The sequence below is a fragment of the Lagopus muta genome, chromosome 5, assembly GCF_023343835.1.
Source record: "Lagopus muta isolate bLagMut1 chromosome 5, bLagMut1 primary, whole genome shotgun sequence".
In the NCBI taxonomy this organism is placed as follows: domain Eukaryota; kingdom Metazoa; phylum Chordata; class Aves; order Galliformes; family Phasianidae; genus Lagopus; species Lagopus muta.
In genome coordinates this window covers 46779274-46801437 of record NC_064437.1, presented here as the reverse complement: position 1 = coordinate 46801437, position 22164 = coordinate 46779274, and the positions used below count along the sequence as shown (strand labels likewise).

The window sequence follows — 22164 nt, the reverse complement described above, 5'->3', positions numbered from 1 at the left end:
AGCTCAGTGCCATGTGGATATTCTATTCAATACTTTATCTGCTCTCACAGGGAGGAGCCATTTGTACTTGTTCTTGACATCTTCCTAACACCACTGGTTGCAGCCACTCTGCATGCAACATTCTGAAGAACATGGTCATGTATGGTCTTGTGTGCATAACAACCAACCCAAGTCTCTCTCTGTAAGTGAAGTATGGCCTCACTGGAGGGGAAAGAGTAACAATCTCACATGATCAGAAATGTCTGCAGAGATGGCAGTATACTAGAAAGGACCTACTGGATGACATGAGCGGGACATAAAAAAGGTGAACTTGGCCTTTGGACTCTGATATCTTCAAGCACTTTTAGAGGACAGGAGGAGATAGGGAAGCAGGTAAAGAGAGAACAGTAGAAACTGTGACAGTCTCTGGGAAATGGCTCTCCAAGCTGAGAAAGATCTGAACTTGTGAAAGCGAGACTGTATCTTACTGCAACAAAACAGAGGCAAGGGCATGAAAAACTCTTGGAGACAAACCAGCAACTGTGTAGAGCCCCAGCAGGGTACTCTCTGGGCTGGACTATACGATGCTGCCAGTGCTGCATAGAACAACCTTGGCTCTGGTCTTTTCAGTAGTAGGTGGAGAGTCTCTCATTCAGTGTGAAGGTGAGGAGATCATCTATGTGTCATCTCGTGCAGAAAGGATAGGGCATATCTGGGTACCTTCTCTTCATCTGGTACGAGAGTTTCCAGAGGCCCACTTTGGTAGAGCAGCATGTGCTGAGCACAGTGGTGGAATTTTCTCAGCACTTCATGCTGATTTGATTACAAAAACAAAAACAAAAACAAAACAAAACAAAAAAGAACCCAAGGAACAATCCTGTAGCTGTCCCTACAAACCCTGTATTGTAAACAGTGCAGCAGACCAGAGCCAGGAGTATATAAGGGAAACCACCTCTTTTCATGCGTGCACAGCTGCCTACTTATCCATCAGTTGCAAGCAGGAGACTGTTTCCAGGCTTCCATGTTAAGACCCCGTGTGTAGGATTTGAAGCAGTGACACCTTTAACAGAGAGCATTGTCACTGAGCTTTTTGCACTTATGCCATGGAATGAGCAATCAGTGCATCAAGAGGGGAAAACATGGAGAAAAGGCAGAACTGCGGGACTGGCCAGTGAGGGGAAGAACTCAGGGTGAGAGGAAGAGCTGGAAGGCCCTTCTGGGGCTCCAGAGTGGAGTGCACAAATGAGCTGCTCTCAGCTCTGTGTTATGAACACAGAGTCATCTCGTGACAGAAGCTGAGCTGGTGGCCTGTGGCTGTTTGCTGGAATGGGTGCAAAGCACACAGTGATGGCTTTGGAGGCAGCTGGGAGCAGTAGAAGATGTTAAACTGCTGGGTTGGGTCCAGCTGGAAGCGTCAGGACTCGTTCTTCCCAGCTGTCTCCACAGTGTAAAAGCTCCAGGCTAAGGGCAGGTGCTTCATGGTGCTTGGCAGGAGAGCAGGATGGGTGTTGTAGGGCAGGCCATGGCTGTGTTTGGAGCTTTGTCTTTCTTGGGGTTGCTTGGTCCCCTTGCTTTGGTTGTGGGGACTTGGAGTAGGCCTTTTGTTGACCCCGACTTGTTGTTTTGTGGCCAAGGGAGCTTGCAGCTCACGTTTCCCCCAGGCTGGGAAGGGAATGCTTCCTTTGTGCTGACTGCTTGGGGTAAGTGAGGGTGATGTCAAGAGGCGTTCTGAGTGCTCCCTCATCAAATTTGAGCGTGCTTCTGAGCAGAGTGGTGCGGCTGATACTCTCTGGGGCTAGGATGTTGATCGGATGGACCTTGATGGGCTCGAGATGTGAATGCATCAGAGGCTCAGGATGCTGGAGGAAGTTTCCTCGAAGGTCCTGTACCTGTCTGGGGTGATCCCAAGCACCAGATCAGACTAGGTGGTCTGCTCCAAAAGCCCCCCTGTGTCCTAAAAATCCAATTGTATCCTTCACTGCATTAAAGGAGATGTGGCCCATAGGTCAAGGGAGGTAATTCTCCTGCTCTACTTTGTGATTCTGAGACCCAACCTGCAGTTCTGTGTCTGGGAGCTCAGCGGCTCCCAGGATAAGAGAGAGGTGGACTTGTAGCAGGTCCAGAGGAGGGTCGTGAAAGGCCATGGCTGGAGCACCTCTCCTGGGAAGTTAGGCTGAGAGCTGTGTTTGTTCAGCCTGGAGTATGGAAGGCTCCAAGGAGCTCTTGCAGTAGCCTTCTGATACTTGAAGGGGGTTTGCAGGAAAGAAGTGGAAGGTGTGTATTGATAGGAGAAGGCGTAATGGTTTTAAACTGAAAGGGGGTAGGTTTAGGTTAGTCGTAAGGAACAAGATAGTCACATTGAGAGTGGTTCAGTGCAGCAACAGTCTGTCTGCAGAAACTGTGGATGGCCTTTCCTTGGAGGTGTTTAAGGCCTGTCTGGATGGGGCTTAGAACAACCAGGTTTATTGGATGGTGTCCCTTCCCCGGGCAGCGGTATTGGATCTGGATGGTCTTTGAGGGTCCTTCCAGCCCAACCATTCTATGATGCTATAGAATGAGGAACTCCTGCTCTGGAAGGCCCAGTACTATCTATTTTGTTTAATAATTATGTTGCCAGCATGTTCAGGCAAGTTTTGATGTGCTTATCTTAACTGCTGCATAAGTGCCAACATTACCATAGCGGCTTATGAAAGTTCTTGCATGCCTAGTAACTTCTAGTTGGTGAAAGTGGAGTTCATGGATGTTTGCTTTGTAGAGGACTAACTCATGGGAGTTTGCATTGCTACAGAGTCTCTCTGCCACCGATTCAAATCCCCACCAGTTTTTCTGTAAATTACCTGGAACCATAGAATGGCCTGGGTTAAAAAGGACCTCAAAGATCACCTAGTTTCAACCACCCTGCTATGTGCAGTTGCCTACCACCAGACCAGACTGCCCAGGACCACATCCAGCCTGGCCTTGAATGCCTCCAGGGATGGGGCATCCACAACCTCCTTGGGCAACCTGTTGCAATGTGTCCTCTGTGTGGAAAAACTTCCTCCTAATACCTAACCTGAACCACCCCTGTCTCTGTTTAAGACCATTTCCCCATTGTCCTATCACAGCCGTTCCCGTTCTTGTTTATTTGCTCCCTTCAGGTACTGGAAGGCCATAATGCAGTCTCCCAAGAGCTTCTCTTCTCCATGCTAAATAATCCCAGTTCCCTCAACCTTTCCTCTCAGCTTTCCTCACAGGACAGGTGCTCCTGCCCTCTGATCATCTTAGTGGCCCTCCTCTGGACCCTCTCCAAGAGCTACAAGTCCGTCCTGTACTGGGGGTCCCAGGCTTGGATGAAGTACTGCAGATGGGGCCTCACAAGAGCCAGGTAAAGGGGGATGTAATCACTTCCCTCTCCCTGCTGGTCACCTCTCTTTTAATGCAGCCCAGAACCCAGTTGGCCTTCTGGGCTGCAAGCGCACACTGCTGGCTCATGTCCAGCTTCTCATCTACCTGGACCCCCAAGTCCTTCTCTGCAGAGCTGTTCTCAAGGAGATCTTCCCCCAGTTTGTATAAGCACCTGGGATTGCCCCCGACCTAAGTGCAGCACCCTGCTTTTGGCCTTATTGAACCTCATTAGGTTTTCACGGGCCCACTTCTCCAGCCCGTCCAGATCCCTCTGGATGGCTTCGCTTCCTTCCAATGTATTAACCTCACTGCTCAGCTTGGTGTCATCTGCAAATTTGCTGAGGGTGCACTCAATGCCATCATCTGTGTGGTTGATGAAGTTGTTGAAGAGCAGCACCAGTCCCAAGACTGTCCCCTGAGGAACACTGCTTGTGACCACCTTCCACCTTGATGCAGAACCGTAGATCACAACCCTAAATTTCCCCTGTTCCTGGGGAGTCGGGTTTTCTTCTCAGTGCTACCTCACTCTTTGTGCCCTAATTCTAGAAAAAGCCCTGGAACTAGGAGTACTCCCAAGGTTTCTCGCTTCTACCAGGACGATCTCAGTGTGTTCCAAGTATTCCCACCACCCTGGCGGGCACACAGGAATTTATTTACCAGAGGGGAAAACTCACAAGTGCAGTCACTCTGTCCTTTTCCTGCTAGAAGCCCTAGGTCCTTTCATGTCACAACCTTTTCTGAGCATTCACTTGTGCTTGCACAAGCCACGAGCTGACAAGCCTGGTTGTTCCTCTCCATCCGTGTGAAAGTCTAGGGAAGCAAGGCTCAAAGACCCTCTTTCCACCTTTCCCAGTTCCATTGGAGGAAGACCACTTGAGGCATATGTTTGGGATTTTCAAATAACAGGCCAGCAGTGTTGTAGCTTGGTCTCTTTTCTTCTGAAGTAAAACTCAAGCTTGGAGGAAATGTCACCTCTGTGTAGAATCTCCAGTAGGCTTGCTGTCTATTCCTTCTCTTTTTGGACCTCAGTTCAGCAGGTGTCAGTGGCAAGTGCCACTCCTGCCCTCAGGGCAGCCAGCACCCCCCTTCCATGGGATGCTTGGAGAGTGTATCCCTGCTGTGTGTAAATGCCATTTGGGCTTGGGGCTGGGCAGTGTGTCAAGTGTTGCATCTCTGTGCACAGTTGTTTTGCACAGCATGCCCTATCCCTTGCATGGTATGGGGCATTCTCACTGGAGGCAGTCCCAGAGTGCATGGGGCCATCTGGTCTGCAGTTCATAGCGGTTATTGATGGTGGTATTTAATTCCTCTTTTCCTGTCAGAGGTCTCCATAGAACTTTTCTGCAGGTGACCACATCTTTCATGCCCTTTTTCATGAGACCCATAAAATCAGGGAGAGCCTGCACAGGATGAAGGTCAACAGCTGTCTGGGTGCCAGGGTGAGCCTGGGAGCCTGGGAAGATGGTTTTGGAACAGAAGGAGCAGCTCTGATGTGACGGTGGCTGTTCAGAACCTTCTTTGGTGTACTCTCCTGCAGCTGCCAGCATAAGACTGTGCTATGTGACAGTCATCCTAGGAATGATACTTTGCCCTGGGCTGGCATTTTTCCTCTGTGCGATGTAACTCCTTACTCAGAGTGATTTCTCACTCTCTATTCCTTCCTTGGTGCTCCCAGCAAAGGTATTTCAGCTGACATGTGGAGTGGAAGTGTTTATTCTCCTATGATTTCAGCAGGAGACGCCATGCGGGAAATGATCACTGCACTCCATCTTTATTCAAGGGAGGTGCTGAGGGGCCACGTTGTCAGTCAGTTTTGTCCCATGTAATGCTTCAGGGAGACAGAGGTGCCACAGTGAGAAGGTGCTGCCAGCCCTTCCAGCCTGTGCAGTGGCTGGGCCATAGTGTGCCCAGTACTTCTGAAGGACCCCCAGCAGCAGGCACCTTTCTCTCAACGCCCTGTGAGCAGCATACTGGCAGGGGTCCTTGCAGGCTGCAGCAGCAGCAGTGAGTCCACTGGTGAAGCAGGCAGGGCCTCACCCTGGGAAGGACAGTCTTGCCTGCACAGCACTGCCCACGTGCACTCTGACCTACTGTGTTGTGTGGAGCAGTGTCTGCGGGCACAGTCCTAACCCAAAGAAAGGAGCAGCTCAGGTCCTCATGAACAGATTGTTCTTTATTGGGTCATTAGCATAAACATACAGCATAGCAACTCGGTCCCTCTGCAAAGTCTGCTGCTGTTGGGAAACACAAGGCCAGAGAAGCGGGTGATGGATAGCCACAGAGTCACAGCTGTGAGCAAATCAGCTGTTCAGTGGGTCTGCTGTGCGCATGCAGCCTGTGATGTGACATAGTGTCATTGCAGTGGGGTGCAACATCACCTTCTGTGCTGTGTGAGGAGGAGCCGTTCTGGGACGTGTTCAAAGCATTCTGTTTGATGTACCACAGACTTTGTCTGTGGGCTGTCCTCGTGGTGGCTTTGAGGTGGTGGGGCAAAGTTCCTGCCACTGGTTTGAGTCGGGGAGGTGTAAAGGAGCAGACTGGCTGAGGAGCACAGCAGTGAGGTTTTGTGCCTCTCAGCGGGGGATAGCACAGAGCTGGTAGTAGGGAGGAACATTTCCTGTCCCACTCAGTGTTGGGGTGATGCTGAGTTCGTCAGGGCTGACAACAGGCTTCACGGTGAAGTTCTGCAGGATGGCGGTCAAGACTAAGAATATCTCCATGCGTGCCAGGCCCTCTCCAGGGCAAATTCGTTTCCCTGGAAGCAAACACAACCAATAGCACTGAGCAGCTGATGTTGAGCGGCTCAGTGTTTGTTCTAAGCCCTTGTGTTATGTATGCAGCTAAAGCACGCGTTGACTAGATGCAGCCGCAGCAGCGAGGTGAGTGGAAGTTAGGCTGGGTGTGTGATGGCAGAACAGGAGCAGGAGAAGTGTTGAACACAGGAGGAGGCGCGGAGGGGATGGGAGAGTGAGGTGATGCAGAGGGTGGCTGAGAGTGGAGGGTTGGGGCTTTTGGACAGCGGGTGTCTGCCCGTGGCCTACTTAAGAGGAGCGTGGGAAAAGTGGAGCTGCCGTGGAAAGACAGGTTGGTTCAGGCTGGCTTTGATGGTTGCGTATGAAGGTGACAGCTACTTTAGAAAATGAGAACGGGTCCGCTGCGTGTCATTCCATCAGCATCTCCCAGCGGGGGTTTTGAAAAGCTGTCAGGCCCTAACCAAGGTGTCCAATGTGGCTGGGGAAGAGATCAGCTGAGAGGAATTAAACAGAGAGCAGTGATCCCTGAGGAAGCGCTGGCAGGACTGGGCTGGGAGCATGTGTGGTCACCTGAGCAGGAGGACCACAGCTCCTGAGGGAGGAAGGCTGTGCCTTACCTGCTGAGAAGGGAATGAAGAACTCGCTCTTCCTAAAGGTGCCATTCTGGTTCAAGAAATGTCCAGGATTAAACTCAGTTGGGTTTGGAAACTCCTTGCTGTCATACAGTGCGGTACTGAGGAGGGGATAGATGGTGGTACCCTGCAGTGACACGAGAAGAGCAGACCATGAAGGGGAGCGGCGTTGGGCCACTTAATCCTGCTGCCTGCCAAGCTACGGCTGGACTTAGTGGTACGATTGTGTCAGAAGACATGAAGAAATGTGAGCACAGTGGCCCAGGCTCTAGTGGATTGTGGTGAGCTTTGTGCCTGTGCGAGGTGACACAGCTATGTTTTGTTGTGAGCTTTGCGTGTTTCCCCTTACTGGCCAGTGTACAGAGCAAGGGAGTAGAGGAGTTGGACAGAGCTAGTGTTCCAGTCTGGGCCCAGGGAGCAGCAACAAGGCAGTGCACGGAAGCTAGCAAAACCCCAGGGATGTGAGGATAGAACGTTTATGAAGGCCTGAATGTGGACAAGGTCTGGCCCCAGCATTTCTTGCTCCTGGCCTCTATCTGACAGCCTGACAGCAGTGGTGCTGCCGCTCTGTTGCCAAACCGGAGGGAGCTTGCCTGCTAACCTTGGGAATGATGTAGTCTCTCAAGTGGATGTCTTTAGTGACAGCATGAGGGAGGCTCGTAGGGATGAGGGTGATGAAGCGCTGGATTTCATGGACCACTGCATCTGTGTAGGGCATCTGGGTCCGGTCAGCCACGCAAGGTCTTCGTGATCGTCCTACTACCCGATCAATCTCTTCTTGAACTTTCTCTGTTGTGAGAAGCACAGCCAATAAGATGAGCAAATAAGGCAAACCCCACCCAAGCAGGTTGTCCTAAGCAGTCCTCAAATCCTGTGGGTTCAGTAGCAAATTAGTGATGTTGGGAACATTTATGTTGATTTAGGTGTTGTCTGGAATGCATCTTCTCTGCAGCCTATTCCAAGAATGCCTTATAACAACTGAGTTACACTGGAGTACCGAGAGATAAAGTTGTGGACACAGCAAAATCCCTGCCCGTGGAGGGGGTTGCACAGCACAGGCAGCAACCCTTATGAGGGTGCAAGGACATTGCCCACAGATGTAGAACATGAAACAGAAAAACTGTTAGATGTGTCACAACCTGGGCAACAGTAGAGAGGAAAAAATACGGTCGACCAGTACCTTGTATCTTTGGATATTTGAGGAGAAGCAGAAGTCCGTATCGTAGAGTGGTGCTTGTTGTCTCTGTTCCAGCAATGAACAAGTCAAAGGTTGAGGTTATCAGGTTTGTGATGTGGAAGTGTGATTTGGGATTGTCTTTTTCCTAGAGAAATAAAACTGTGCTGTTTCTTCAGTTGAAAGGAGAACCGTGCCCCTTTCTTGTGTCACCCCATTTTATTTTTTTTTTCCACCCTGAGCTATTGAGTTTCTCTGCTAAGTGCAGCAGCCAACTGGGAGAAGTTATCAGCACAGGTGTATTTGGGGATGAGCTGTGCTTTGGTGTCTCCTTACCTCCTGCATTTTGCTGAGGAAACAGTCAATGAAATCCTGGGGGGCGCTGGGATCCAGGGAGACTTGGTGCAGCTTTATCTCCTCTGCCGCAAAGGCTTTTAAAGCATCAATTTCTTTGAATATCTTGTTGTGTGGGCCGGGCAAATAATCCAGGATGTAGGAGAACATTTGGTAAAACTGGAAGGAAAGAAACAGGAAGGTCTCCAGAGTGACCATTGCCCTAGTCTTTGTGATTAGCCGAAAGCAGGCAGGTTCAACCCCCTCAGCTAAGCGAAGGAGATGGGCTGTTTGGCTGGCCGGTTCTATACAGCAGTGGAGACCTGCTTGGTCACAGCATGAATTCTTAGAGATTTTAAATGGTTTGGGTTGGAAAGGGCATTCAAGGTCATCTAGATCCAATGACAATGCCGTGGGGTGGTAACAGCATTAAACCTTCTCTGTCTGGAAGGTATTCACTTTTCTGCAATAGAGTGCTGACAGGTCCTACTGTGAAATATCACAGAATCACAAAATATCTTCCTGAGTTGGAAGGGACCCACAAGGATCATTGAGACCAACTTCCCTGTGAGGGAGGCCTCCTGCTCCCCTGGCAAAATGTCCCCACTATGAAATATCTGCTGAACATACCTGTCCCCAGCGGGAATTCATCAATTCAAATATTTTGTTCGTGTTGTTCATCAGGGACAGGAACTTTTTGTCTTTATAGTCATATCGTTTCCCAAAGACGATGGAACATATGACATTGGAGACAGCGCAGCTCAGCTTGTACGTTGGGTCGAAGGGCATTCCTGTGAGTTCAGAAAAGTTACAATCTATGAATAAGTAATGAAATAATTACATAAAACCTACGGCCACTGTGGGTAACATGAGCTGCAGTGGACAGTGGAATTTCACAGTCTCTGAATGAAGCAGAGTGGTTCTCCAAAAGGAACTATATGTGATCCTGGCATTGTTAACAGCTTAACAGCTTGGGAATCAAATGTGCAGGAAGGTGCCCTAGCAGACTCACAGAATGGTTCAGAGTCTTCTAAGAGGCCACCTTGCCCACTGTTCAAGCAGGGCCACTTAGAGCCGCTGCCGCAGGAGCACATACCAACATCTTTTGAGCATCTCCAAGAATGGAGACCCCACAGCTTCTGCTAAGGACATGGGCTCCCTTGGCACATTCCTTTTTTTGCAAACGTAGGCGATATTAAAAGCGGATCGTACTATTTGTTTTTGTGATCTCTTCAAGCAAGTGCTCAGCTTCCTCCTGGATCCTCTCTTCTATGCTCCTCTTCCCCATCCCAAAGTTGCGCAGAGTGGTGAGAGCAAACCGCCGAACTTGTAACCATCCCTCGTTGTTGCTGAAAATAATGCCTGTGGAGGAAGAAGAAAGGGGAAAGACCTGCCTTGGGTGTGCTGGACCTGTGACGAGTGGAGGCTAGCAATGAGAGCGAGTGCTGTCTCTGGGGGAGCACTGACACAGCACTGTGTAGCACTGTGGTTTGGAGGCAACCTGCAGAGGTGCTGTAGTCCAGCAGCCTGCTTTTGGCCTTCTCCAAGACATAACCAACCTCCTTGTGAACAGCTGATCCCTTGCATCCACACAGAACTTCCCCTACTGCAACGTGGCTCCGTTGCTTCTTGCTCTTTGCTGTGCACACATGAGCCCAGTCTGGCTCCATGTCTCTCTTACACACTTCACGTGGTGGAAGCCAGAGATTGAGGGCTGCCCTGCCTTCCCTTGTCGCAGTGGCACCCACCCTCTTCTCTCTGACTACCCTCATACATGCATCATTTGCTCCAGCCCTCATCTGCCATACTTGTCCTCAGCGCTTCCCTTTTCCTCAGGGGAAGCTCAGTCAGTGAACATACCTAATCCTTTGTTAGCCCGGTCTCCAATAGGCATGTGTCCCCTGGCGGCAAACTCATCCGCACGATCAATCAAGGCTTCTTTCACCACCTCATATCCAGACAGCACCACTACTGGAGTTGAACCCAGTTGCACTGAGAAGACCGGCCCGTATTTTTCAGAGAGCTGCCAAAATGCAAGAGAGAGCGTGGCTGTGGAGCAGGTAGAGAGGAGGGGTTGAAAAGTGATCAGGCTGCTGCTGCCTCCTGCTGCAAGCTGGGCAGCCTCACAGACCTGCAGTGTTAAGTGAGGCCTGGTCCTCTCCAGACAAACATCAGTGAGCCATCAGCCCCATAACAAGGGCGGAAGCAGCGAGGGGGCAGCTGAGATCCCCAGGGCTTTTCTGCTCCTTGCCCACTGCCACTCAGCAAGCTACAGCCACACATCGTCCCCATGCACACAGCCCACACATTCCTCACCTTCAGCAGAAACTGAGAGGAAAGAAGGGAGTCCTTACCTTCTCAAGAGTTTTGGCTAAATCCTTTGGTTTCACCTGCAGTATGTTCCCTACGATGGGAAGGGGAGCTGGTCCCTCAGGCATCTTCCCCTTTCCAGACCTTTTTCTCCATTGCGCGATGGAGAGCAGGCAAGCCACACAGATCAGGAGGACAACGCTTGCTGCTCCCAGGAGCCACATTTCCCAGGTGGACAGGAGCTTCTGATTGTGCTGTTGTGGCTGCCTGTGCCCCTTTATATACTGAAGGGTTCTGCTTTGTTACGTAAACTACATGTTTTCAATCACCTGTCTGAGTTACCCAATACTCCTAGTCAAATTTCTGAGACTGCTCTGTATTGCGAAATTAGGGCTTATCGGACTGTTTATTAAAGACTCACCTCGTGTCAAACAACTGCAGAGGCCAACAATGTTTAAGTAACTTAATATGTCCTCATAGGGCTTCTTATTTCCCTCAAAGTTCATTGTTACGGAGTACCTGCTGTGGGTGTGGTGTTCCACTTGAGGTGCTCCCTGAAATGTAGAGCATGTTCCCAGTAGCTCAGTGCCATGTGGATATTCTATTCAATACTTTATCTGCTCTCACAGGGAGGAGCCATTTGTACTTGTTCTTGACATCTTCCTAACACCACTGGTTGCGGCCACTCTGCATGCAACATTCTGAAGAACATGGTCATGTATGGTCTTGTGTGCATAACAACCAACCCAAGTCTCTCTCTGTAAGTGAAGTATGGCCTCACTGGAGGGGAAAGAGTAACAATCTCACATGATCAGAAATGTCTGCAGAGATGGCAGTATACTAGAAAGGACCTACTGGATGACATGAGCGGGACATAAAAAAGGTGAACTTGGCCTTTGGACTCTGATATCTTCAAGCACTTTTAGAGGACAGGAGGAGATAGGGAAGCAGGTAAAGAGAGAACAGTAGAAACTGTGACAGTCTCTGGGAAATGGCTCTCCAAGCTGAGAAAGATCTGAACTTGTGAAAGCGAGACTGTATCTTACTGCAACAAAACAGAGGCAAGGGCATGAAAAACTCTTGGAGACAAACCAGCAACTGTGTAGAGCCCCAGCAGGGTACTCTCTGGGCTGGACTATACGATGCTGCCAGTGCTGCATAGAACAACCTTGGCTCTGGTCTTTTCAGTAGTAGGTGGAGAGTCTCTCATTCAGTGTGAAGGTGAGGAGATCATCTATGTGGCATCTCGTGCAGAAAGGATAGGGCATATCTGGGTACCTTTTCTTCATCTGGTACGAGAGTTTCCAGAGGCCCACTTTGGTAGAGCAGCATGTGCTGAGCACAGTGGTGGAATTTTCTCAGCACTTCATGCTGATTTGATTACAAAAACAAAAACAAAACAAAACAAAAAAGAACCCAAGGAACAATCCTGTAGCTGTCCCTACAAACCCTGGATTGCAAACAGTGCAGCAGACCAGAGCCAGGAGTATATAAGGGAAACCACCTCTTTTCATGCGTGCACAGCTGCCTACTTATCCATCAGTTGCAAGCAGGAGACTGTTTCCAGGCTTCCATGTTAAGACCCCGTGTGTAGGATTTGAAGCAGTGACACCTTTAACAGAGAGCACTGTCACTGAGCTTTTTGCACTTACGCCATGGAATGAGCAATCAGTGCATCAAGAGGGGAAAACATGGAGAAAAGGCAGAACTGGTTGGGTCCACCTGGAAGCATCAGGACTCGTTCTTCCCAGCTGTCTCCACAGTGTAAAAGCTCCAGGCTAAGGGCAGGTGCTTCATGGTGCTTGGCAGGAGAGCAGGATGGGTGTTGTAGGGCAGGCCATGGCTGTGTTTGGAGCTTTGTCTTTCTTGGGGTTGCTTGGTCCCCTTGCTTTGGTTGTGGGGACTTGGAGTAGGCCTTTTGTTGACCCCGACTTGTTGTTTTGTGGCCAAGGGAGCTTGCAGCTCACGTTTCCCCCAGGCTGGGAAGGGAATGCTTCCTTTGTGCTGACTGCTTGGGGTAAGTGAGGGTGATGTCAAGAGGCGTTCTGAGTGCTCCCTCATCAAATTTGAGCGTGCTTCTGAGCGGAGTGGTGCAGCTGATACTCTCTGGGGCTAAGATGTTGATCGGATGGACCTTGATGGGCTCGAGATGTGAATGCATCAGAGGCTCAGGATGCTGGAGGAAGTTTCCTCGAAGGTCCTGTACCTGTCTGGGGTGATTCCAAGCACCAGATCAGAGTAGGTGGTCTGCTCCAAAAGCCCCCCTGTGTCCTAAAAATCCAATTGTATCCTTCACTGCATTAAAGGAGATGTGGCCCATAGGTCAAGGGAGGTAATTGTCCTCCTCTACTTTGTGATTCTGAGACCCAACCTGCAGTTCTGTGTCTGGGAGCTCAGCGGCTCCCAGGATAAGAGAGAGGTGGACTTGTAGCAGGTCCAGAGGAGGGTCGTGAAAGGCCATGGCTGGAGCACCTCTCCTGGGAAGTTAGGCTGAGAGCTGTGTTTGTTCAGCCTGGAGAATGGAAGGCTCCAAGGTGCTCTTGCAGTAGCCTTCTGATACTTGAAGGGGGTTTGCAGGAAAGAAGTGGAAGGTGTGTATTGATAGGAGAAGGCGTAATGGTTTTAAACTGAAAGGGGGTAGGTTTAGGTTAGTCGTAAGGAACAAGATAGTCACATTGAGAGTGGTTCAGTGCAGCAACAGTCTGTCTGCAGAAACTGTGGATGGCCTTTCCTTGGAGGTGTTTAAGGCCTGTCTGGATGGGGCTTAGAACAACCAGGTTTATTGGATGGTGTCCCTTCCCCGGGCAGCGGTATTGGATCTGGATGGTCTTTGAGGGTCCTTCCAGCCCAACCATTCTATGATGCTATAGAATGAGGAACTCCTGCTCTGGAAGGCCCTGGACTTTCTACGTCCCTTTTGGTTCTGATATTGCCAGGGCAGTTCATGGAAGCTCGTGTGTGCCTAGTAACTTCTAGTTGGTGGAAGTGGAGTTCATGGATGTTTGCTTTGTACAGGAGTTCATGGGAGTTTGCATTGCTACACGGAATCTCTCTGCCGTGGGTTCAAATCCCTGCCAGCTTTTCTGTAAATTTCCCCTGTTCCTGGGGTGTCGGGTTCTCTTCTCAGTACTACCTCACTCTTTGTGCCCTAATTCTAGAAAAACCCTGGAACTAGGAGTACTCCCAAGGTTTCTCGCTTCTACCAGGACGATCTCAGTGTGTTCCAAGTATTCCCACCACCCTGGCGGGCACACAGGAATTTATTTACCAGAGGGGAAAACTCACAAGTGCAGTCACTCTGTCCTTTTCCTGCCAGAAGCCCTAGGCCCTTTCATGTCACAACCCATGGCTTTTCTGAGCATTCACTTGTGCTTGCACAAGCCACGAGCTGACAAGCCTGGTTGCTCCTCTCCATCCGTGTGAAAGTCTAGGGAAGCAAGGCTCAAAGACCCTCTTTCCACCTTTCCCAGTTCCATTGGAGGAAGACCACTTGAGGCATATGTTTGGGATTTTCAAATAACAGGCCAGCAGTGTTGTAGCTTGGTCTCTTTTCTTCTGAAGTAAAACTCAAGCTTGGAGGAAATGTCACCTCTGTGTAGAATCTCCAGTAGGCTTGCTGTCTATTCCTTCTCTTTTTGGACCTCAGTTCAGCAGGTGTCAGTGGCAAGTGCCACTCCTGCCCTCAGGGCAGCCAGCACCCCCCTTCCATGGGATGCTTGGAGAGTGTATCCCTGCTGTGTGTAAATGCCATTTGGGCTTGGGGCTGGGCAGTGTGTCAAGTGTTGCATCTCTGTGCACAGTTGTTTTGCACAGCATGCCCTATCCCTTGCATGGTATGGGGCATTCTCACTGGAGGCAGTCCCAGAGTGCATGGGGCCATCTGGTCTGCAGTTCATAGCGGTTATTGATGGTGGTATTTAATTCCTCTTTTCCTGTCAGAGGTCTCCATAGAACTTTTCTGCAGGTGACCACATCTTTCATGCCCTTTTTCATGAGACCCATAAAATCAGGGAGAGCCTGCACAGGATGAAGGTCAACAGCTGTCTGGGTGCCAGGGTGAGCCTGGGAGCCTGGGAAGATGGTTTTGGAACAGAAGGAGCAGCTCTGATGTGACGGTGGCTGTTCAGAACCTTCTTTGGTGTACTCTCCTGCAGCTGCCAGCATAAGACTGTGCTATGTGACAGTCATCCTAGGAATGATACTTTGCCCTGGGCTGGCATTTTTCCTCTGTGCGATGTAACTCCTTACTCAGAGTGATTTCTCACTCTCTATTCCTTCCTTGGTGCTCCCAGCAAAGGTATTTCAGCTGACATGTGGAGTGGAAGTGTTTATTCTCCTATGATTTCAGCAGGAGACGCCATGCGGGAAATGATCACTGCACTCCATCTTTATTCAAGGGAGGTGCTGAGGGGCCACGTTGTCAGTCAGTTTTGTCCCATGTAATGCTTCAGGGAGACAGAAGTCTTCCTGCCACAGTGAGAAGGTGCTGCCAGCCCTTCCAGCCTGTGCAGTGGCTGGGCCATAGTGTGCCCAGTACTTCTGAAGGACCCCCAGCAGCAGGCACCTTTCTCTCAACGCCCTGTGAGCAGCATACTGGCAGGGGTCCTTGCAGGCTGCAGCAGCAGCAGTGAGCCCACTGGTGAAGCAGGCAGGGCCTCACCCTGGGAAGGACAGTCTTGCCTGCACAGCACTGCCCACGTGCACTCTGACCTACTGTGTTGTGTGGAGCAGTGTCTGCGGGCACAGTCCTAACCCAAAGAAAGGAGCAGCTCAGGTCCTCATGAACAGATTGTTCTTTATTGGGTCATTAGCATAAACATACAGCATAGCAACTCGGTCCCTCTGCAAAGTCTGCTGCTGCTGCTGTTGGGACACACAAGGCCAGAGAAGTGGGTGATGGATAGCCACAGAGTCACAGCTGTGAGCAAATCAGCTGTTCAGTGGGTCTGCTGTGCTCATGCAGCCTGTGATGTGACATAGTGTCATTGCAGTGGGGTGCAACATCACCTTCTGTGCTGTGTGAGGAGGAGCCGTTCTGGGACGTGTTCAAAGCATTGTGTTTGATCTACCACAGACTTTGTCTGTGGGCTGTCCTCGTGGTGGCTTTGAGGTGGTGGGGCAAAGTTCCTGCCACTGGTTTGAGTCGGGGAGGTGTAAAGGAGCAGACTGGCTGAGGAGCACAGCAGTGACGTTTTGTGCCCATCAGCGGGGGATAGCACAGAGCTGGTAGTAGGGAGGAACATTTCCTGTCCCACTCAGTGTTGGGGTGATGCTGAGTTCGTCAGGGCTGACAACAGGCTTCACGGTGAAGTTCTGCAGGATGGCGGTCAAGACTAAGAATATCTCCATGCGTGCCAGGCCCTCTCCAGGGCAAATTCGTTTCCCTGGAAGCAAACACAACCAATAGCACTGAGCAGCTGATGTTGAGCGGCTCAGTGTTTGTACTAAGCCCACGTGTTATGTATGCAGCTAAAGCACACGTTGACTAGATGCAGCCGCAGCAGCGAGGTGAGTGGAAGTTAGGCTGGGTGTGTGATGGCAGAACAGGAGCAGGAGAAGCGTTGAACACAGGAGGAGGCACGGAGGGGATGGGAGAGTGAGGTGATGCAGAGGGTGGCTGAGAGTGGAGGGTTGGGGCTTTTGGACAGCGGGTGTCTGCCCGTGGCCTACTTAAGAGGAGCGTGGGAAAAGTGGAGCTGCCGTGGAAAGACAGGTTGGTTCAGGCTGGCTTTGATGGTTGCGTATGAAGGTGACAGCTACTTTAGAAAATGAGAACGGGTCCGCTGCGTGTCATTCCATCAGCATCGCCCAGCGGGGGTTTTGAAAAGCTGTCAGGCCCTAACCAAGGTGTCCAATGTGGTTGGGGAAGAGATCAGCTGAGAGGAACTAAACAGAGAGCAGTGATCCCTGAGGAAGCGCTGGCAGGACTGGGCTGGGAGCATGTGTGGTCACCTGAGCAGGAGGACCACAGCTCCTGAGGGAGGAAGGCTGTGCCTTACCTGCTGAGAAGGGAATGAAGAACTCGCTCTTCCTAAAGGTGCCATTCTGGTTCAAGAAATGTCCAGGATTAAACTCAGTTGGGTTTGGAAACTCCTTGCTGTCATACAGTGCGGTACTGAGGAGGGGATAGATGGTGGTACCCTGCAGTGACACGAGAAGAGCAGACCATGAAGGGGAGCGGCGTTGGGCCACTTAATCCTGCTGCCTGCCAAGCTACGGCTGGACTTAGTGGTACGATCGTGTCAGAAGACATGAAGAAATGTGAGCACAGTGGCCCAGGCTCTAGTGGATTGTGGTGAGCTTTGTGCCTGTGCGAGGTGACACAGCTATGTTTTGTTGTGAGCTTTGCGTGTTTCCCCTTACTGGCCAGTGTACAGAGCAAGGGAGTAGAGGAGTTGGACAGAGCTAGTGTTCCAGTCTGGGCCCAGGGAGCAGCAACAAGGCAGTGCACGGAAGCTAGCAAAACCCCAGGGATGTGAGGATAGAACGTTTATGAAGGCCTGAATGTGGACAAGGTCTGGCCCCAGCATTTCTTGCTCCTGGCCTCTATCTGACAGCCTGACAGCAGTGGTGCTGCCGCTCTGTTGCCAAACCGGAGGGAGCTTGCCTGCTAACCTTGGGAATGATGTAGTCTCTCAAGTGGATGTCTTTAGTGACAGCATGAGGGAGGCTCGTAGGGATGAGGGTGATGAAGCGCTGGATTTCATGGACCACTGCATCTGTGTAGGGCATCTGGGTCCGGTCAGCCACGCAAGGTCTTCGTGATCGTCCTACTACCCGATCAATCTCTTCTTGAACTTTCTCTGTTGTGAGAAGCACAGCCAATAAGATGAGCAAATAAGGCAAACCCCACCCAAGCAGGTTGTCCTAAGCAGTCCTCAAATCCTGTGGGTTCAGTAGCAAATTAGTGATGTTGGGAACATTTATGTTGATTTAGGTGTTGTCTGGAATGCATCTTCTCTGCAGCCTATTCCAAGAATGCCTTATAACAACTGAGTTACACTGGAGTACCGAGAGATAAAGTTGTGGACACAGCAAAATCCCTGCCCGTGGAGGGGGTTGCACAGCACAGGCAGCAACCCTTATGAGGGTGCAAGGACATTGCCCACAGATGTAGAACATGAAACAGAAAAACTGTTAGATGTGTCACAACCTGGGCAACAGTAGAGAGGAAAAAATACGGTCGACCAGTACCTTGTATCTTTGGATATTTGAGGAGAAGCAGAAGTCCGTATCGTAGAGTGGTGCTTGTTGTCTCTGTTCCAGCAATGAACAAGTCAAAGGTTGAGGTTATCAGGTTTGTGATGTGGAAGTGTGATTTGGGATTGTCTTTTTCCTAGAGAAATAAAACTGTGCTGTTTCTTCAGTTGAAAGGAGAACCGTGCCCCTTTCTTGTGTCACCCCATTTTATTTTTTTTTTCCACCCTGAGCTATTGAGTTTCTCTGCTAAGTGCAGCAGCCAACTGGGAGAAGTTATCAGCACAGGTGTATTTGGGGATGAGCTGTGCTTTGGTGTCTCCTTACCTCCTGCATTTTGCTGAGGAAACAGTCAATGAAATCCTGGGGGGCGCTGGGATCCAGGGAGACTTGGTGCAGCTTTATCTCCTCTGCCACAAAGGCTTTTAAAGCATCAATTTCTTTGAATATCTTGTTGTGTGGGCCGGGCAAATAATCCAGGATGTAGGAGAACATTTGGTAAAACTGGAAGGAAAGAAACAGGAAGGTCTCCAGAGTGACCATTGCCCTAGTCTTTGTGATTAGCCGAAAGCAGGCAGGTTCAACCCCCTCAGCTAAGCGAAGGAGATGGGCTGTTTGGCTGGCCGGTTCTATACAGCAGTGGAGACCTGCTTGGTCACAGCATGAATTCTTAGAGATTTTAAATGGTTTGGGTTGGAAAGGGCATTCAAGGTCATCTAGATCCAATGACAATGCCGTGGGGTGGTAACAGCATTAAACCTTCTCTGTCTGGAAGGTATTCACTTTTCTGCAATAGAGTGCTGACAGGTCCTACTGTGAAATATCACAGAATCACAAAATATCTTCCTGAGTTGGAAGGGACCCACAAGGATCATTGAGACCAACTTCCCTGTGAGGGAGGCCTCCTGCTCCCCTGGCAAAATGTCCCCACTATGAAATATCTGCTGAACATACCTGTCCCCAGCGGGAATTCATCAATTCAAATATTTTGTTCGTGTTGTTCATCAGGGACAGGAACTTTTTGTCTTTATAGTCATATCGTTTCCCAAAGACGATGGAACATATGACATTGGAGACAGCGCAGCTCAGCTTGTACGTTGGGTCGAAGGGCATTCCTGTGAGTTCAGAAAAGTTACAATCTATGAATAAGTAATGAAATAATTACATAAAACCTACGGCCACTGTGGGTAACATGAGCTGCAGTGGACAGTGGAATTTCACAGTCTCTGAATGAAGCAGAGTGGTTCTCCAAAAGGAACTATATGTGATCCTGGCATTGTTAACAGCTTAACAGCTTGGGAATCAAATGTGCAGGAAGGTGCCCTAGCAGACTCACAGAATGGTTCAGAGTCTTCTAAGAGGCCACCTTGCCCACTGTTCAAGCAGGGCCACTTAGAGCCGCTGCCGCAGGAGCACATACCAACATCTTTTGAGCATCTCCAAGAATGGAGACCCCACAGCTTCTGCTAAGGACATGGGCTCCCTTGGCACATTCCTTTTTTTGCAAACGTAGGCGATATTAAAAGCGGATCGTACTATTTGTTTTTGTGATCTCTTCAAGCAAGTGCTCAGCTTCCTCCTGGATCCTCTCTTCTATGCTCCTCTTCCCCATCCCAAAGTTGCGCAGAGTGGTGAGAGCAAACCGCCGAACTTGTAACCATCCCTCGTTGTTGCTGAAAATAATGCCTGTGGAGGAAGAAGAAAGGGGAAAGACCTGCCTTGGGTGTGCTGGACCTGTGACGAGTGGAGGCTAGCAATGAGAGCGAGTGCTGTCTCTGGGGGAGCACTGACACAGCACTGTGTAGCACTGTGGTTTGGAGGCAACCTGCAGAGGTGCTGTAGTCCAGCAGCCTGCTTTTGGCCTTCTCCAAGACATAACCAACCTCCTTGTGAACAGCTGATCCCTTGCATCCACACAGAACTTCCCCTACTGCAACGTGGCTCCGTTGCTTCTTGCTCTTTGCTGTGCACACATGAGCCCAGTCTGGCTCCATGTCTCTCTTACACACTTCACGTGGTGGAAGCCAGAGATTGAGGGCTGCCCTGCCTTCCCTTGTCGCAGTGGCACCCACCCTCTTCTCTCTGACTGCCCTCATACATGCATCATTTGCTCCAGCCCTCATCTGCCATACTTGTCCTCAGCGCTTCCCTTTTCCTCAGGGGAAGCTCAGTCAGTGAACATACCTAATCCTTTGTTAGCCCGGTCTCCAATAGGCATGTGTCCCCTGGCGGCAAACTCATCCGCACGATCAATCAAGGCTTCTTTCACCACCTCATATCCAGACAGCACCACTACTGGAGTTGAACCCAGTTGCACTGAGAAGACCGGCCCGTATTTTTCAGAGAGCTGCCAAAATGCAAGAGAGAGCGTGGCTGTGGAGCAGGTAGAGAGGAGGGGTTGAAAAGTGATCAGGCTGCTGCTGCCTCCTGCTGCAAGCTGGGCAGCCTCACAGACCTGCAGTGTTAAGTGAGGCCTGGTCCTCTCCAGACAAACATCAGTGAGCCATCAGCCCCATAACAAGGGCGGAAGCAGCGAGGGGGCAGCTGAGATCCCCAGGGCTTTTCTGCTCCTTGCCCACTGCCACTCAGCAAGCTACAGCCACACATCGTCCCCATGCACACAGCCCACACATTCCTCACCCTCAGCAGAAACTGAGAGGAAAGAAGGGAGTCCTTACCTTCTCAAGAGTTTTGGCTAAATCCTTTGGTTTCACCTGAAGCATGTTCCCTACGATGGGAAGGGGAGCTGGTCCCTCAGGCATCTTCCCCTTTCCAGACCTTTTTCTCCATTGTGCGATGGAGAGCAGGCAAGCCACACAGATCAGGAGGACAACGCTTGCTGCTCCCAGGAGCAACATTTCCCAGGTGGACAGGAGCTTCTGATTGTGCTGTTGTGGCTGCCTGTGCCCCTTTATATACTGAAGGGTTCTGCTTTGTTACATAATCTACGTTTTTTATCACATGGCTGAGTTAATCTGTTCTAACCGTCAGTCATTTGATTTTGCCCTGTGTTTTAAACCAGGTATTTGCAGTTATGAAGTGTTAATTAAAGACTCACCTCGTGTCAAACATGGCAGAGACCTACATGTTTAAAAAATTTGAAGTGCACTCGTAAGACTACATATTTCCCTCAAAGGTCATTGTTACAGAGTTCATGCAGTGGGAGCGGTGTTCCACTTGAGCTGCTGAAGTTATAGTTATACCCGCAACATTTCTTTAAGGCTGGCACAGCCAACACACAGCCCAGCCCTGCCAGCCCTGCAGCCTCTCCCTGCCCAGTGCCATCATGGCAGCGACTCTGCCCCACCGTGTGGCCCTGACCCAGATCTGGGTGCACACCCATTTCTCATAAGAGAACATTGGTGTGATATTTACACTGTCTGGGCTGTAACTAGGGTACAGAGAGGGTGCAGTGCAGTTCTGTTTCTTTTAATGGCATGTATTTTTGTGTGTTGTTATACAGTGGCTAGATACAATCCTTTGAACTGCGATAAACAAGCAGCTGTGCTTTACCTTTCAATAATGGAATTGGATTTATTTCCTTTCAATAAATGAAATAGCCTAAAAAAACATCAGTTCTTTTGGTATATTTGTGACTCTGTTTTCAGTCAACATAAATGCATTATCTGTGAATTTTCATATGGAATGTAGAATTGCAATCAGACACTAAACTCAAAGAAAAATCTGAGCACGTCTCTACCAGGCTTCCATATGCTCTCTTACCTGAGAAAATATCCCTTGCTCCACAATCACACCTTATTTGTGTAATTGATTTTTGGCAGTGCATACATTTGTGAACAAATGTTTTCAAGGGTGAGGCACAGGAAGAGTGAAATTTCACCCAAAATCTCTGATGACTCACCTGAGAACTCCCTAGGAATCCCAATTACTCCCATCAAACCAGACTAACACGGTGGTAGTTTCACAAAAACAAGTTTCATAAAAGATAGTTTCACATATCCCACTAATGTAAAAGTTTCGTTACTAACATGCATTAACTACATAATGTATTTCACAAGGGCTGCTCCAAAAGTAATGCCTCCTATATTATTATGTTGGCTCATGACATCAGGTGTGGATGTTGGTGGGATGGCAGTAGAGGCTGAACCTTCCTACCAATATCCCATTACATTTTGTTGCTGTGTGACAGACAGCAGCAGAGGGGAAGTCTGACCAAATGGCATCTGACATGGAAGTGCATATGGAGCAAAGGCATGTCACTGAATTCTTCTGTGCAGAAAAAATGGCACCTACTGATATTCACCAATGCTTGCTGAGCATTTATGGAGACCAGACAGTGGATGTGAGTATAGTGAAGCAGCGGTGGTGCATTTCAGCAGAAGTGATTGTGTATCACCTCCACTGGTACAGATGTTTATGAGTATGGCATGCAGGACTCGTT

The 22164-nt window shown here is 49.8% G+C and overlaps 4 protein-coding genes across 5 annotated transcripts in view; 2 read left to right on the top strand and 2 right to left on the bottom strand.

The window, feature by feature from the left end:
• Window positions 1–22164, top strand: part of ZP4 (zona pellucida glycoprotein 4) — a 49892-nt gene that overhangs the window by 21304 nt on the left and 6424 nt on the right. The window lies entirely within an intron of this gene.
• The window catches only part of TLL2 (tolloid like 2), a 147592-nt gene that overhangs the window by 122875 nt on the left and 2553 nt on the right, over window positions 1–22164 (top strand). Inside the window, exon 24 of one of the 2 annotated variants that reach the window (XR_007377373.1) lies at window positions 3201–5418. The exons of the other annotated variant lie outside the window; for it this stretch is intronic. The gene's annotated coding sequence lies outside the window, so the exon portion shown is untranslated. Of the gene's footprint in view, window positions 1–3200; window positions 5419–22164 lie in introns of those variants that run through there. 2 annotated transcript variants of the gene reach the window in all.
• On the bottom strand, window positions 5519–10805 carry LOC125694067 (cytochrome P450 2C9-like). The gene is made up of 9 exons (XM_048946780.1): window positions 10610–10805; window positions 10116–10278; window positions 9468–9617; window positions 8886–9046; window positions 8259–8435; window positions 7929–8070; window positions 7350–7537; window positions 6734–6875; window positions 5519–6118 (listed from the first exon to the last, which is right to left on the bottom strand). The coding sequence occupies exons 1-9, from the start codon at window positions 10787–10789 to the stop codon at window positions 5937–5939; spliced, it is 1485 nt and encodes a 494-aa protein (XP_048802737.1). The 5' UTR covers window positions 10790–10805; the 3' UTR covers window positions 5519–5936.
• Window positions 15344–20665, bottom strand: LOC125694068 (cytochrome P450 2C9-like). The gene is made up of 9 exons (XM_048946781.1): window positions 20441–20665; window positions 19947–20109; window positions 19299–19448; window positions 18717–18877; window positions 18090–18266; window positions 17760–17901; window positions 17181–17368; window positions 16565–16706; window positions 15344–15949 (listed from the first exon to the last, which is right to left on the bottom strand). The coding sequence occupies exons 1-9, from the start codon at window positions 20618–20620 to the stop codon at window positions 15768–15770; spliced, it is 1485 nt and encodes a 494-aa protein (XP_048802738.1). The 5' UTR covers window positions 20621–20665; the 3' UTR covers window positions 15344–15767.